This window comes from Sarcophilus harrisii, chromosome 4 (assembly GCF_902635505.1).
Source record: "Sarcophilus harrisii chromosome 4, mSarHar1.11, whole genome shotgun sequence".
Classification (NCBI taxonomy): domain Eukaryota; kingdom Metazoa; phylum Chordata; class Mammalia; order Dasyuromorphia; family Dasyuridae; genus Sarcophilus; species Sarcophilus harrisii.
This window is the reverse complement of record NC_045429.1, coordinates 181,367,835-181,385,362: the sequence shown is the minus strand read 5'-3', so window position 1 is coordinate 181,385,362 and position 17,528 is coordinate 181,367,835. Positions and strand designations below refer to the sequence as shown.

The 17,528-nt window shown below is 35.7% G+C and overlaps 1 protein-coding gene across 1 annotated transcript in view; it reads left to right on the top strand.

The window, feature by feature from the left end:
• SLC35F1 (solute carrier family 35 member F1) overlaps positions 1-17,528 on the top strand; it is a 523,457-nt gene that overhangs the window by 460,712 nt on the left and 45,217 nt on the right. The window contains exons 5-6 of the mRNA XM_003769385.4: positions 7,569-7,725; positions 11,643-11,695. Coding sequence (XP_003769433.1) covers positions 7,569-7,725; positions 11,643-11,695 — 210 coding nt within the window. The remainder of the gene's footprint in view (positions 1-7,568; positions 7,726-11,642; positions 11,696-17,528) is intronic.

Genomic DNA, 17,528 nt, shown 5'->3' with positions numbered 1-17,528 from the left:
TCAAATCTGGCCTCAGATACTTAACACTTTCCAGCTGTGTGACCTTGGGCAAGTCATTTAACCCTAATTGTCGGAAGGAAGGAAGGAAGGAAGGAAGGAAGGAAGGAAAGGAAGGAAGGAAGGAAGGAAGGAAGGAAGGAAGGAAGGAAGGAAGGAAGGAGGAAAAATTATTGAGAGGATCAGGTACTTCCTATTCTGTTGAAAATTCTCAGAGAATAGAAGATAAAATTTGTGCCAGAAGCACTATTTTTGATCATTGGCCTGATGAGTTTGATCTTTTTGTGAGAAAGAAGTTAAAGACCTTCCTCAAGTCATAGGGCCAATAGTAGGGCTAGAAGGAATCACAGAAGCCCGGGTCTAACTACCTCATTTTGTGCTGAGGAAACTAAGACTCAGTGAGGTTTAAGTAATATACCCAAGATAACATTGGAAGTAGACTGCAGGGGAAGTTTTTGACCCCATGTTTCTTTGATTGGAGGCCAATCTTGTCTTGGATGTTCAAGTCAAAACAAAGAGCAAAGGATCATATTTGAGGGGCATTGTCTACCTGTTTGTATTTTTTTTAAAAAAGTGTAACTGCTTACCCAGCAAAGGAAAATTTTAATTTTAGATTTAGAAAGCTCCCTCTTTTAATACACTTGAAAAGAATTGGTTTTTGCTATTGTCATCATTAAAAAATAGATATAGTTAATATGTGTAATTTATCTTTGCACCTGAGTTCTATGTGAAGTGCCCCTTGTCAGGAGTATATCCCAGAATCTATCTCTATTTATTAGTGCTTGGGAAAGAGACATACATTTTTAAAAGTTCAAGTTTTTTAAGTTTTAAGAGTTTGTAAAATGAACTTAGCAATAAATTCTGCTCCAAAATATATTTCTGATATTCTTCTGAATCACTAAAATCAAAAGAAAACATATATGAGGCAATCAGAAAACGACAAAATTAGCAAACTGTTTGTTAATATTTACTATGTTCCAGAAACTATGTTAAGCACTAAGGATACAAAGACTTCCCCCCCCCCCCAAAAAAAAAAAAAATTCCTGCTTCCAAGGAGCTTACATTCTAATGAGGGAGGCAGGTACATAAATAGATAAGTGCAAGATACCTATGGTAATTTATGAGAGGAAAGCAGTGGCTAGAAAGACTGGGAAAGGTCTCCTTTAGAAGAAAGATTTGAGTTAAGTCTTGAAGGAAGCCAAAGAAGCTAAGAAAAGAAGGTGAGGATAAAGACTTCAAATGAATTAAGACACAGTTGGAATGTATTGTGCAAGGACCAGCAAGTATGGCTGAATTGTAGAGTAAACAAAGGTTAGGAAAGTGTAAGAAAACTGGGAAGGCAGAAAGAGGGCAGATTGTGAAGGGCTTTAAATGTCAAACAGTTGAGCTTAAGGGCTTTGAGCTCAAGGGGAACATATTGAGTTCTGTTTTATATATGTTGAATCTGAGATCCAGTTGGGGCCTTCAGCTAGAAATGCCCAATAGGAAATTGCTGATTGGAGTTGGGGTTGAAGAGAGAGACTAAGGCAGGATATAGACATCTGGGAATCATCTACACAGAAATGATAATGGAACCCATGGAGATGGTGAAATTTAGGATTAGGGAAAAAAATAAAAAAGGACCCAGGATAGAGCCTTTGGGGACACCCATGGGAAGCATGACATGAATTTAATAAAGGAGAATGAGAAAGAACACTCTTCCTATCTTTTTCCCTCTTTCCCCACCCACTCCCCCACACACAGAAAAGAAAGGATAGTAAGTAATCAATAGTGTCAAATGCTACGGCAGGATGAGGGTTGAGAAGGGGCCATTATATCTGGCAATTAAAATCATTAGAAACAATGGTGGATGGTGGCAGATAGAGTGCTGGGCTAGAGTGAAGAAAGCTCATCTCCTTGAATTCAAATCTGCCCTCAGATATTTACTAGCTATGTGACTCTGGGCAAGGCACTTAACCTGTCTGCCTTAATTTCCTCACCTATAAAATGAGGTGAAGAAGACATGGCAAATCACTCCATTATTGTTGCCTAGAAAACCTCAAATGAGATTACAAAGAGTCGGGTGTGACTGAACAAGGAAAAAATTTGGATGGTTCAGTTTCAGTTTAATGATGTTATAAGGAAGCCAAATTGCAATGTTCAGAAGACTGTGGGAGGACAAAAAGTAGAAGCATTTAATAGAAATGGATTTTTTAAGGAGTTTAAGAGATACAGGAATATAGGTGTCAGTGATCAAATAAGAGTTGATTTTGGTTTGGTTTTCATTTAGGTTGGTAGAACCATGAGCATGTTTGTAGGGAGCTGCTAGTAGAGAGTTAGAGGCTGAAGATCAAAAAGAAAATAATAGTGGATAAAATCTTCTAGGAAAGACAGTAATGATCTGAGATATATGGTAGTAGTTATCAAGAATTGGAGATTGACAACAAAAATACTTTCTTTTACAAAAGGCATTTACTATCTTTCAACATAGTCTTTTTTACTAAAATGTTTCTCCCATTTTATTTTCCAATTATTAAAGATTTTGAACATCCATTGTTTGAGTGTTCAGTAGGTATTCCCATGGCATGTTTCCCTCCTTTAAGTAAAAAAGAATTCAATAAATCACCATATGTGGTCTGATCATGAGCCAAGACATTAGATCTGGATGATTATAAATGTCTGATTGATAAATCGTGAGTGCAAACTACCAAATTTTCCAGTAATTTGTTGACAAGTCCAAAAGTTTCTCATAAGTTTCTTTGATGTAAAACATTATTTCACAAGGGTCAATATGATAAACAAGCATGTTTTGCTTAATTTTTGCAAATAGGCCTCCCAGCACATTCAAGGCTTAACCAAGCCATTGTCTACTGGAGGAAACTTTTACTTTTCCCCTAATGCTTAGTTCTCTTTTTTCTCATATTTTCCTAAACTTATTTATATTTACCCCAAATTTACTGAAAAAATATAAAATCTTTGGGGACTGAAAATGCTTTAGTTTTTCCTTTTGGACATGTATCCCCTGCCCATAGCAGGGCAAACACTTTTATAGCAAAGTGTTTATAGCAAACACTTTTTAAAAACTATTTGTTGAATTGAATTGGATTCATTCTCACCATATGCTATTTGACCTGTTAGTATATGAATATGAGGGTCAAAATTTATCCCTCAAAAAAATGGTAACTTTTCTGAAATTTACACAAAATTGAACAAGAGGGCTAAGGCCCTTCATGCTAAGTCATCCTACCTGAATTAATTGACATCCAAATTCCAAAAACTTATGTCCAAGTAATCAAGACGGATAATCATGATAAGAAATATATAGATCTAGGAACTGGGGAGAAACATGGAAAACAAATATAGTTCTGAATTTTTAGTCAGAAAGGGACCTTAAAGGTCAACCAATCCAACTCTCTCATTTAAAAGGATGTGTCCCTCAACTCCCACTATGTAGTTCTAGTTAGGATTTTTGTTGCCCTTTAAGGATTATAAAACATTATACACACATTATATCATTCAATCTTTACCCCAATGAGGAAACTGAAACAGTACCTTTGCCCAGCATCTCAAGGTTAGTAAGTAGAAAATCAGGATTTTAAATTCCTATTTTATGATTCTACATCCCAATACTATTTCTACCATGCAATACTTTTTCTCTTAATAGTCTGTCATATACATTATAGGAGAATCATTAATTTCCAAAGAATTCAAATTTAATAAAATGACCAACAAAAAGCTATTCTTAAAAACAATTTATATTTTTAATGAGCCAGAAGACATTTCAGTATCTTGCAAGGACATGAGATCATTATGATGAACTTCAATTATCTTTGCATTAATAAAGTGCTGATCACCAGAGTTTTCAATTAATATTCTAGATAACAGTTATGGCACCTTTTTCAAACTGGCATTAAAATAAATAAAATGTCAGCAAAACTATATAATCTGTTTTTAGAATTTTAAAAGAAGGATTGGAACCCCCATCTTATAAAAAATAATAAATAAATAACCATACATGGTAATTTAACTTTTCTGTAAAGCATAGTTAATTTTTCGAATTTGCCAAAAGTCATTACTTTATAGCTAAAGGCAAAAATCAGCTATGAGACATCCCAAGGCCTAACAACTCTTTGTATAAACTTTCTTAAAAGCAGGAATATTGGACACACACCACCGCCCCCCACCCCCAGAAAATCTCTAGTAAGAACCGGCATTTAGGAAATTCTATGCCAAATATGTCCTTTAAAATGATGTCTTTATTTCCATAATGTTGCCATTCCTAAGAAAAGATATAGAATTCTTCCAGAACTGTTTGCCAAGGCCATTGATAACCTATAAAAGAATATCAAGGGATGTAAAGAGGTCACAAAAGTGGAATGACTACCCACCTACTGAGAATTCTGCATGTGACCTGCTGCCCTGATTGCATGCTCTGCCTTTCCCTGGAATTTCTATTTATACAACTACCAGATCTCCCTGGGGATAACCATCTGCCTACTTGGACCACTACTTTTTGTTTGCTGCCAGACCCCTGCCACCATCTGTACCACTAAACTGCTGGGAATTCCAACTATTCTCCAAATAACAGAATATTTCTGAGCCTACCCACCTGCCTATCTTAACTTCCTTCCTCTACTTGCTGCTGAGACCTGCTTCAATTTCCTGTCAAAACTCAGCAAGACTGTCTAGTTTCCAGTTCCCAGACAGCTCCTGTCTAGATAGTCTTACCAATCACTAAACTCTTAATACTGACAAAAAGTAGTTTTTAGTTGTTTTCGAAAATCTAATTCAATCTCAAAGGACCAAGATTTGCCATCACTATTAATGATCAAGAAACTGGGATGCAGCCTTTGCAGGCAATTACCCAAAAAAAAAAAAAAAAAAAAAAAATTCTGAGAAGTATTAACCCCAAATAATTATATGTGTGTACAAAACTTCCCAACTGACTAGTTTGAGGAAGTCCACATTCATTGCAATGTATAATTCTTGTCTGTTGTTGTTTTCTGTTTTGTTTGAAGCATTCCTCATAAAATAGAGATAGCAAGTATAGCATATGTAATCAGTGAATACTTACTAAGTGCTTTTTATGTGCCAGGCATTTGACTAGGGCAATGGTTCTCATAGTATGGTCTAGATGCAGGGGTCCTCAAACTTTTAAATAGGGGGCTAGTACACTGTCCCTCAGACTGTTGGAGGGCCGGACTATAGTAAAAACAAAAACTTTGTTTTGTGGGCCTTTAAATAAAGAAACTTCATAACCCTGGGTGAGGGGGATAAACGTCCTCAGCTGCTGCATTTGGCCCATGGCCGTAGTTTGAGGACCCCTGGGCTCCAGAATCCTGGGGATCTCTGAAACCCTTTTAGAGGGTCTACAAATTCAAAAATAGTTTTTATTTCCAATATGATAAATGTCTATAAATATAATCCAGATAAACAAAAACTCTTTGGAGAGATCTTCAATAATTTTTAATAGGATAAAGATACTGAAAACAAAAGTTTGAGAACCACTGGACTAGGGTCTGAGAATATAGAGACAAAAATGGTATAGCTTCTGCCCTCCAGGAGTTTATATTCTATTGAAAGGAACAACCAACAAACATAGAAGCATACAAAATACAGTGTTCAAAAAGTGCCATTTTAGGTTGAAAACTAGGTGCAGCTTGCTAGGCCAGCCAACTGTTGTGGAACAGGAATCAAGGAGTCGGGGGTCTTCCTGTTAACATTTCCTTGCAGGGAAAAAGAAGCTAGGACTCCAGTGGTGTGGGGCAATTAAAGACAGCAACTTTCTCCCTGGCTCAGAGCCATGGAAGGGATCGGCTCTCCTCAAATGGCTGGCTAGTAGGCTCAGTACTTACTTGTCTAGCCATTGTTCCCTACTGAAGGTTTTCTCAGTCTTTAAAGAGGCAAGCAGAAAGGCCCAGATCCCAGGCTGAGTGCTTGATTCTGCAAAGTCTATCTGTCCTTCAGAAGGAGGTGATCCAGTCTTTCACCCGGAGGTGCAGCTTCCTCCTTCCAGTTTCTCCTTCTCAGCCCTTTCTCATGAACAATTCCAGTCACCTTCAAACAGTTTTCAGGGAGTGTCTGTTCTAAGACGTCCACTGTTGTTCATTGTAGGATAAGTGTGCCTCCCGAGGTAATTTGGATAGAGAGCTACTAGCAGGTGGGAAGATCAGAAAGGGTCTCAAGGTCCTTGAGATGAGCTTTAAAGGAAGTTGTAGATTTTTTAAAAGCAGAGCATTTTCAGGCATAAAGATTGACCCATGCAAAGGCATGAAAATGGGAGTGTAACACTGAATGTGAGGAAGAACAAGAAGGCCATATTGGCTAAAGTAAGGCTTCTTAAATTGTGGTTTGCAATCCCATTTGGGAAGGGGAGTGTCACATAACTGAATTTGGGAATTGTGAAATTTTCATTTATTATCAGTAAATGATTGACTTGCATACCTATTTTGTACATTTATCTACCCAGGGTCACGTAAAAAATTTCTCAGGCAAAAAGGGGTTGCAAGTGGAAAATGTTTAAGATCATTTAGGTGAAACCATAGTTTCCTAGAGAATGGGGTTTAGTTTCTTGAAACAACCCAGAGGATTTTGTTTAAAAAGCCTAGTTTTCCTTCTCCCCACCCTTTATCAACTGTATCTGAGCATGTACTTGTGTACTTTTCAGATTCTAATTCATATTAATGATAATAATTATTATTTATGTTTCAGTTTTAAGTTCATAGTGCTGTACATATGTCTCATTTTATCCTCATAACAATATTGTGAGGTAGGTGGTATTATCTGCATTTCACAGATGGGGAAATGGAGGCCCAGAGAAGTTATTTTTCCAGAATCACACAGCAAGAAAGTGTCTAAGGTAGCATTTTATCCTAGGTCTTCCTAACTTCCAGCACTGTACCTACTGTGCTAACACAGACCCCCCCACACACACACACACACCAATAGTGTTTGAAGGTTTTCAAAGCATTTTAAATGTGATATCTCATTTGAACCTCGCAACAATTCTGAAAAATAAGTGCTAGTATTTATTATTCCCATTTTACAGAAAAAGGTCTCAAGTTCAGGTTTTCCCAAGTGACCAACATAAGTTGTTTCCTCCAATTACCAAGTCTTATTAAATTTGTTCCTCTCTCCTAATACAGTAGATACGTACCCTCAAATATATTATAGTCATATGAATAATGGAAAGAGTACTAGATTTGAGGGAAGATGACTTATTTTGCCATTTAATTCCATATGAACTTGGGTGAATAACTTAACTGATTTGTGCTTCAGTTTCCTCTCAAACCAAAGGGCTGGGATAGTTTGGAGATGTCAAAAAACAGCCTCATTCAGATTAAAATGGAACTGATAAATACTTAACAAATAAAAATGTAATAAAACTCAGATAATAGTATATTTTAAAGCTAAGTCAATGTATGGCCCACAGAGATCCTCATGTACAGATTAGTAGCCTTTGTTTCTATTTGAATTTGTTATCACCAAGTTTGATCTCTAAAGTGAATGCAAGAATTTCTTAGTTCACTGTGACAGAGGTGGGTTCTGTTTATGGATAATCTCATGTGATGTTATATGTTTTTGGTTTCCAGGAGAAAATAAGCTGATAGGAGACCTCTTAGTCCTTGGAGGAGCTACACTCTATGGCATCTCAAACGTGTGGGAAGAATACATCATCCGAACCCTGAGCCGGGTCGAATTTCTTGGAATGATTGGACTCTTTGGTGCCTTCTTCAGTGGAATTCAACTGTGAGTAGAAAAAAAGAAGCATTTTAGAGAGTGCAAATCACTGATCAATTCTCTGGCGTTACTATCTGCACTCCTTGCTTCTTGTATTTAATAGATTTGGTTAAGTCTCATGAAAAACATCAATAATTCTTATGTCCCTATTACCCACACATTTTTTAAAATCTGAAAATTAGTAACCAGCACTTCCATAAAATGCAGGGTCACAGGACCAGAAGGGACCTCAGAAATCATTGACTACTACCTCATATACAAATCCTTATTATAACATTCCAACAAGTGAGCTTTCAACTTCTATTTAAACTTCTCCAGTGAAAAGAATTTGCTACCTCACTGGGCAGACATTCCATATTGTCACAGCTCTAATTGTAGGGAAAGTATTCCTTTTAATCTAAAATTTTAGTTCTTTTGTATTTAACTTGCAATAGACTCAAATCAAGTTTTCTAGAAGACATGTAAAAGTGCATCAGATTTTCCAGATCAGTAATACAGTATTTAGTGCATTGTAAGAAATAAATGGAAATGACATGATCTGATGCACTTGACAGGATGACAAGTCCTACCTATATAAAACAGTTTATTAACTCTTGAGGTATAAAATTTCTGTACTTAGCACATATTATCAAGAAACTAAGCCACTGCCTAGAGAATTTTATTCCATTAAACAAGCGTTTATTGAGTTTTTTCTATATGCCAGAGTATGGTATAATTTTAGTTAAAATTAAATAGCTATCTATTGTTTAGAATTAAATAACTACCCATGTATCTATTCCTTCAGAACAGTAATTTGCCACAATGAAATATATACTTATTATTTTTCTCCTTTAGAATTATCTATTTTTGTTGGGCCCACTTCTCTCTGTATACTCTCTTGGTGACTTAATCAGTTTACATAGATTTAATCTTCATCTCTCTGCAGATGAGCTTCATAACTCTTTTGGTATTCAATTGATTGAGAAACAAGAATGTTAAGATATTTGAGGGTATTGTTAAAGTCTCCTAGTATGAAGGCAAAAAGACTGTGAGCCAGGCACTGAAGGAAGATTGTCCTAGAAGTCAAAAGATAATGATGAGGATCTGGAGTCAGTGATAAATTTGAATGGTATTAATCTCAAAGGAGAAGTTGATGAGTGATTTTGGCAGAGGAAGTCTAAAAGTGGCAGTGGGAAGTAAGAAGTATTCTAACTCTTCCCAACATGGCCAAGTCAAATTAGTACTGGAAAGGGTGGCTGGGAATATGATGTCATCAAATCCCAAGAAATGCAAAAAGACAGGGTTAGAAAAAAAAGTTTAAAATAAAAGCAGTTTTGTTCATTTTGTACAGAGCATTCCAAAGGACAAAAGAGGAAGAAGCAAGATGATTTTATGTAGGACATTTGGGGAAATGGTTGAGAAGGATAGGACTGAGGAAGCAAGCACCTAGAGATAGGATACAAGGTTTATGATTCCAGAGCCAGGAATTCAGAATCACTGGGAGGAAAAGAATATGAGGCTATTGACTTATACTTACCATTGAAGAATGAGTCAAGACAGAGTTGTGGTGGCTGGAGGGAGCCCTTACCTAAGATAAACAGTGATTGAAAGGCAACCATGAACAGTTTAACCCCCACAATAACTCCCTATTGCCTTTAGGATCAAATATAAACTTTATCTGGCATTTAAAGCTCTTGATAATCTAGTCCCTTTTTACCTTTCCAGTCTTCACATATACTTAATTTTCCCACTCACATTCTATGTTCTAGCAACTCTGAAATCTGAAGTTCCTAAACAAAACATTCTATCATGCTTTTTCACTCTATCCCTCATGCTTGGAAATTTTTACTCCCTCACCATCACCTCCTGGCTTCCCTAACTTTCTTCAAAATTCAGCTCAAACCACACTTTATATATGGAGCTTAACCCCCTCCCAAGCCCCTTCTCTCTAAGATCACCTTCCATTTCCATTGTACAGTATATATTTTGTATGTACATAGTTAATTGTGTATTGTCTCCCTCTTCCCTACCCAATGAGTTCCCTTACAGAAGGAACTGTGATTTTGCCTTTCTATTAGTCCTAGCACATAAGTGCTTAATAAAAGTTTGTTGACTGATTTTTTATGTGCAAAACTTAATTCTTCATCACTAATACTTGAACCCTTAATGGTGAATGAATGGTGAAAAATAGTGAAAAGTGATTTTTGGAATTATTCTAACCCTGTAATGTAGGGTTTAACCCATTCTATAGAATATATTTTGAGAAATTAACTTGTAGACCCATTGGTTCAGTGCTTGAAATAACCTTCAATACTCAGTATTAATATTCTTTTAAAATTGAAGTATCTGATTTAAGAGATAGTATTTCTCCCCATTCTGTAGTCACTGGAGATCTGATAACATGGTAGAAGGAGCCCTGGACAGTCAGGAAGATCTTAGTCTAAGTCCAGCTTCAAATATTTGCTAGCTATATAACCTTGGGCAAGTCACTTAATTTTTGCCTAAGTTTTCTCATCTGTAAAATGAAGGTAACAATGGTCTCAACCTCCCTCAGTTGTTGTGAGGATCAAGTGCCCTAATATTTGTAAAACACAAATCTTAAAAAACTATGTAGATACTTATTATATTATTATTATTATTATTATTATTATCCATATCTTCAAACAAACCACTGATGATGCTTCTTAGGAGCTGATGCTTCTTAGGAGCTGATGCATGCTTTGGATAAGAGTTGGGTCTCTGCAGTTACTTCCAACTCTAGAAATATATAATAAAATAATACTTTTTTCCACATTATCCAATGTAAAATGTAGAATGGGCAAGAGAGAAGACCCTGCTAGAAAACATTTATTACTTTCTTGTTCATTTTATGTTTAATGTAGGTTTTTAAGAACAAAACCACCCAAATTTAGTGCTTTGAGTGTCAGAGTATAGAGTAGGAGGGAGGTATAAAAAGTGTCCCAGTTGTACTTTTTACAACAAGCATTTTGCCAGTTAACTGGCTTTCCTATTTTATAAGTACACAGGAATTTAATTTTAGATTAATAAGGAGCTAACATCTGTATGTGAGTAAAATTGAAAGTAGAAGATTAATGGGGAAAGGGAAAGGAAACAATATAGACCACTGGGATTTGAAAGATTTATATGAACTATCAGGGATTGGAACTCTGTTTCTTATTGTTTCCTATTTGATGTCCCTTTACTGCCATTAGATTGAAAGACAATGTATGACATTAGATTAACCACCCCTCTTCTACCCAAAGAAACATGTCCTAAATTTAGGAGTCATAAAACATTGCATTTTGCTGGGATTATAATTGAGGGATGCCCAGTATCATTTTGGACCATGTGAGCCTTCTGTATATCATATCTATCATTTAGATCCCAAATAATCAACGTATTATAAAGTGGTTTTCTTGCCAAGTTCAAATAACAGTACATTATAAACTCCTCTGAGGTATGGAGAGAGGAGAGGAGAAAGACATATGAACTCTTCTATGTCCTAGCATACCACCATCTTCCCACAATCCCCTTTGAGCCCTTTATCCTACATACAAAGTCATGATTAATCTCTTCAAATTCAGGAGCTTTAAAAAAAATACAATCTTTTTTTTATAAAGTTCAAACAAATCAATTAGAGGTGGGGACAGTGCTCCAATCAGGAGACAGATAATGGATAGATATGGCAATATAGTTGTTTCATTTAGTTATTAAAAGGTATGGATGATTAAATGATATACTCTTATCTCTGTGGATTAAAATTATTCAGAGGCAAATCTCAAACTGACTAAATAGACTTGTCTCTTTGTGCTTTGTAGAGTCATCTTGTCCTTGATTTGTTTTTAATGATGTCTGAAGGGTGAGTGGTCATTTGAATGAATCAAGATAAAAATAGATTCCACTGTGTTCCTACTTCTTCTTACTCTTCCCCTTTTTTTCTCTTCTAGGGCTATAATGGAGCACAAGGAGCTCTTGAAGGTACCCTGGGATTGGCAAATCGGTAAGGAGATAGTTGATCTTATTGATGATCTTGCCTGTAAGAACTCATATGTATTTTCTTTAAGGAGGTAATAGTGTTTATGTAGGAATAAAGATGATGATGGTGGTGAGGAATAAAGAAGTAGTCAAAGTAAGAAAATAATAGAGACTTTTGGAATTTAAGTCTTATAAAGGGTCATAGACTGGGATTTTATGTCCCCTAATGTTTCTTAATTGAGCTCCCTGCTCACTGACATCATCTAGCCACCATTACATTTGGAAGCCAAAGGATATCATTGGATAACATTACATTTTACCCAATTGTCCCCCCAAATAGCAATGAAACAGGTTGTAAATCTGGAGAGACAAAAAGAATGACAATCTGGCACCACCAGTAAAATTTTTGCAATAGTGAGAAAACTGATGTGGTTATTAAAGAACTATCAGTTTATATGAGAAGGGGAAAAGCTAACAGGGTTTAAGAAAAAACATAAAAGAATACAGATCATAGAAGGCATTCTGAACCCATAAACTCCTTTTCTGATGGGAGCTGTTTGCACAAAACTAGTTAATTGCTTTCCAAATGGATGTGGTGGAAATAACAGCCATGTTTTGAGCTGGTTTATAGTCATTCTGTGCATCCTGGGCTTCATTTGTTTCCCAAATTCCTTTTTTCTTTTTTCAATTTAGAAAATGGGTTTATGATCCAAGGTGATTTTATAAACCTCATATATTAAGCCAATTGGCTAAAGGGAGCAACATTTCAAGGCTTGAAATCTGTAGGATGAGATTCTTGATGTCTGTTCTTGTACATGCTGTCTTAATGCCATTTGAGGTTTACAAATTCAAATCACAATACAAGGAAGGGAGAAGTACCAAAATGCAGAAGCCAGCAGAGAGAAAATGAAGTTTATTGAAAGAAAAGTTCTCAAAATAAAAAGAAGCAGAATGGAAACAGGTCAGATTTCTGTTGGAATCAAACCAGGAAAGTTCAGTGGATCAGATTCTTATCTGACTCAAGCAGGACCATTCATTGGGGAAAGCTGTATGGAAGCTGGTATGCAAATTAAGGTACTGGGAATAATATTAATTCATTTAGTCAGGAGAAAGGATTGTGGAATGCCTAGAGAATTGATAGCTGGTTGATAATCAAACTTCCCAGGGAACTTTCAGATATTAATTACTGCAGGCCTTGTTTTGGGGGGTGACTCAGAATTCTAGCTTCTTCAAGATTTCTTTATGTAGTGGGTCAAGGAGGCTACTGAGATTTTTATACTTGCACACACATTTTATAATACTGTGTATCCCTATCGCTAGTTCTTTACCATGTTTTAAATATAGGTCAACTTGCCAGAACTAAGTTGTGCTCTAGGTGCTTTGAAGGCTTGTTTAGTCATTCCTACCGCCACCAACTCCTGCATTCAAGGTCAATCTGCTTCCTACAGAAATCTCTTTGCAGGCATATATTAAATTATTCTATTATTCCTGGATGTCCTTGGGATTTGCATTTTTTGTCTTCAGGAGCCCACACATTTATCCTATTTGCCACAAAAACGTAGCTATTCTTAGAAGTTTTGAAGCAAAATGTTATAATTAAATGAAAATCAGGTTTTGGGGGGTTTTGTTTTTTATTTTTTTTCCAAAAGGGGCTGGATGAGATGTAGGTTACAGCTAAGAAAGAAATGAGCTGCAGGTTATAGATTTATTTGCTTTTGATTATCTCAAAACCATGGGAAAATGAGCTGAATGCTAGTAACTCTTCAGATAAAGTACCCCATGACGAGGAATTAATTTGATATTGATGGTGATAAGAATGATCAGAAAGAATGTGTCTGCTAATTATGTAGATGTCATATGTGCTTCCATGGGAGTTTTTAATTCAGAGTTAGCTAAATGCACCATTAAAAGGAAGTTCTATTTTTGTGTCCTTCTATTGCAATGAAAATGTCAAACCAGAGTAGTTAGACATGCTAAGGGGAGGTGGGAAGGCAATCAAATGTGTTAGGGCAGTCAAAAAGCAATCTGTTTAGGGACTGTTTTAGCAATTGGAAATGTGCCCAATTTGACCAAGAATAGACATATAATGTTCATTGTTTGCTTTGGATCCCTTTAAATTGACTTCTTTAAATCAGTGAAAATCTGTTGTTTAATTTAGGGATTTTGTTTGGTTTTTACACTAAGATCTAATTTTTTCACCAGTTTCAGAGTGGACAAAAGTAGATTCAGAATCAAGAAAATTTATTCCACTCCCCTCTTTGATATTTAATGTAAAATGTCCTTTGTAGCTATAGGTAAAATTATTTAACTTCTCTGAATTTGTTTCCCCAATTTTTAAAGTAGGAACAATGTTAATTCCCTTAATATTTAATTTATAGATTGATTGTGAGGATTAAGTATATATATATATATATATATATATATATATATATGATGTAATAATTTATGTATCTTTGAAAACCTTTAAGTTCCATATAGATAGGAGTTATTATTTTCATCCTGTCAAACTTCTCATCTCCTCAGTTAAGGAAGGAATATGACCTCCCTTCGTGAATTTCAAGAACAAATTCCTAGGGAAAATCAGGTAGGCTGAGAAAGAAGCTGTAAGTTAGATAATTTTGCCCCTAATCATCTGCAGGTGCCATAGCAGCTGTTTCTTCACAGTACAAGGAAGAATTAGGGGATAAAGAAAGCAGCTATAGAAAGTAAAACCAGAGATGGGGTCCCAAAGTATTGTCTGTGTGCATCTGTCTGTCTTTGTCTCCTCTCTTCTTCCTCTTTTTCCACTCCTTCTGCTCCTTTCCCTCTCTCCACTTCCTTCCCTCTTCTTCAGAATGTCAAATACACTTCAAGTTTCCTCTCCTCACTAACACTCCTCTCAGCTGTTCCCCTCTTCTGCACCCCCCCATATTTGAAATGTATGTTGCCATCCTTCACATTTTTTTGAAATTTAAAAAAGACAGTCTAAGTGGGATAATATATGCATCATTTTTGGAAACTCCTTGACAGAAAATCACTTAATGAATTACTATTTGTTTCATTATCCTTTCTCTTCCATATCAGTCAACTAACTACAGAGGACCATCATTTGAAAGCATTAAGTTAGAAGAGTTCTTTTGTCTATTCAATAGAACTACTTCTGATTAGCTGAATCAAGTAAAACTTACAGCCCAGCTCCTCTCCAGAGCCTTAGTGTTCTAATCACAGCAGGAAAACTATTAAATAACTCATTGGGCTCTCTCCATATTTGCTGTAATTGTGTTAGGAATGCATAAACTAACTTTACACTGTTTTAAAAGCCAGGTGCCTGTAGCTAGAAAAAGTCTGAAATGTTTTACTTGTGTCTGTGGGCTATTGTTTTGTTTTGATTTCTGAAGGGCAAAAAGAGCCAAATGGCTTAATAAACCCAAACTATTCTAACAATTTGGACTTTCTGAGCTGTGCCAGCTTGTCATCATGACCTTACTACGAAGTCAGGGTTTCTCTTTCCTTTTTTCTTTCTGTCTTTGTTTTTCATTATTTCTCCTTCCAGACCTGTAATTTTATTGGCATAGCAATTGCCTATACCACTAAAGTTTGACACCTGCTCTGTAACATAGTTTTAGAGAATTGTGCAGAGTACTAAGGGATTATGTGAAATGTCCAGGATCACACAGCTTCTGTGAGACAAAAGGCAGGTTCTCAATTCACTAGCAAAGCTGCTTCTCAGCAAGACCTTCTTGTTTGGGGTTTTCTTAAAATCAAAAACAAATTTTAAAATGTCTAGTCCTTTCAAAAGATAAGACCAATGGATCATTCTAATAATAACTTCCATTTATATATCACTTGAAAGTTCACAATAACAGGGCTTTGGAGTCAAAGGACCAAGTTTCTAATCCATTCTCTGATTTTTATTCTGTGTAACATTGGGTAGGTCACTTAATGTCTCTCAGCATCATTTTCCCAATCTCTAAAATGAGAGAGTTAGACCTCTGAAGTTCTTTTCAGCTCTAAATCTGTGATTCTATAATTGATCGAACTTCACAACAATCTAGAAAGATTCAAAAATCCTGCAAGCAGGACATTTAAACCTGTAGTTCATGAAGATAGATAGATAGATAGATAGATAGATAATTATTTTGTTGCCCATTTGTTTCTGTTGTGTCTCTGTGTGACTCCATTTTGGAGTTATCTTGGCAAAGATACTGGATCAGTTTGCCATTTTCTTCTCTAGCTCATTTTATAAATTGGGAAAGTACATAAAACAGAGTGAATCTCTGTCATATAGCTAGTAAGTGTCTGAAGTCACATTTGAACTCAATCTTCCTGACTCTGGACTCTGTTTTATTCATTGTATCACCTAACTATACATATATAGATAAATATGTTCCAACCTAATTTTTTTGGCTGTAACCCTATGTATGTCTTATTTTATGCAATTAAAAACACATACACTTGGACTCTACTCTGGAGTCTAGGACACATACACACATATACACAAAGGTTAAAAATTTCTATCAACAGTTATTATCCCAATTTTACAAATGAAGAAACTGAAGATCAGAAAGGGTCAGCTATTTGCTTGTTGTCACAAAGCCAACAAGTATCATATATGAATACAGGTTTTACTAATTCTAGGTCCAATGTTTTATCTACCACATTAATTCTGTGCTTACCGAGAAGAGGTATATGTATATAAATAGAGGCAAAATGAAGTGCTGAGGCTCCCTTTAGCAAGAATCAAATTCCTAAACACAATGGCCATTCCCAAAAATTTTGGCATTGGGGTTATTTACAGAGGTTTACAAATAATAACAAGCACAAATAAATTTCAAATTTGCAAGAGGAAAACTATCTCAGTTCAACATCAAAGTCTTCTTGTTTTAACTATTGTTTAACTATTTTAGTCATCAGAACAATTAAAAAAAACCTTTGTAATCCAATGTCATATTGGCAACTATTTTTTTTTAGTAAATTGAGCAATTTTTAAAAAATACTTAACTCTACAATCATAATAGGGGGCTGGCATTCTGGTAAGATGGATATAAAGCTGGGATTGAAGCCAGAAAATCTGACTTCAGGTATTGTTTACAAGGTTATGATCAAGTCACTTACGCCATTAGTTCATTTTTTAAAAGTTATTAAACAACACTCTGTAATTATGATGCCCACCTTTTTTGGATGAAGTAATTTTTTTCAATTCTGACAGTACCAATGAAATCACTTTCCCAATCTCTATCCTTTGTCAAAAATGTAGTAAATGTTAAGCTTAGCTATGAGCCTATAGCCTAAAAGTCCTTGAAATAGCAATATTAGGCTAAGAAAAAAAATCATTATACTGTTGCCATGTTAACCTTTATTTACAACTTAATGATTTATTTTATCATGGACTACTATCCTCATTAGACGCTTATCAACAGTATTCTGGCAAAATGACAGACTGAGCTTTTGTTTACATTGTTTTAGGGCCTTAAACCTTTTTGGTTCCTTAAGAGTTCTTATTAATGAAGGGAGCCAAATGAACATAACTCTCCAGTCTGGTGGCCACTAAGTCGGTATTACTCTATTATAAGTGCCATAGTGTGGAGCTATTACTGGGTCTTTGAAGACCAAGGCAACCCAAGTATATCCCCCCAAAAAATGGACAGCCAAAGAAAATTGATTTGATAGTGGTGAGAGTTTGCCGCATATTTATCTTTCTTGTTTTTTTTCCTAATTACAGCTGCAAGTTGCTATCACATACTTAAGATTTTTGAGAGTCTATAATGTTCCAGGCACCATGAGAACAGAAGGATGAACATGCAGCTCTTCCTTCCCTCTCCCACAGTCTCAGAAAATGCAGAGATCCATTCTCAGGAAGAATGAGCTTGGGAGCACCT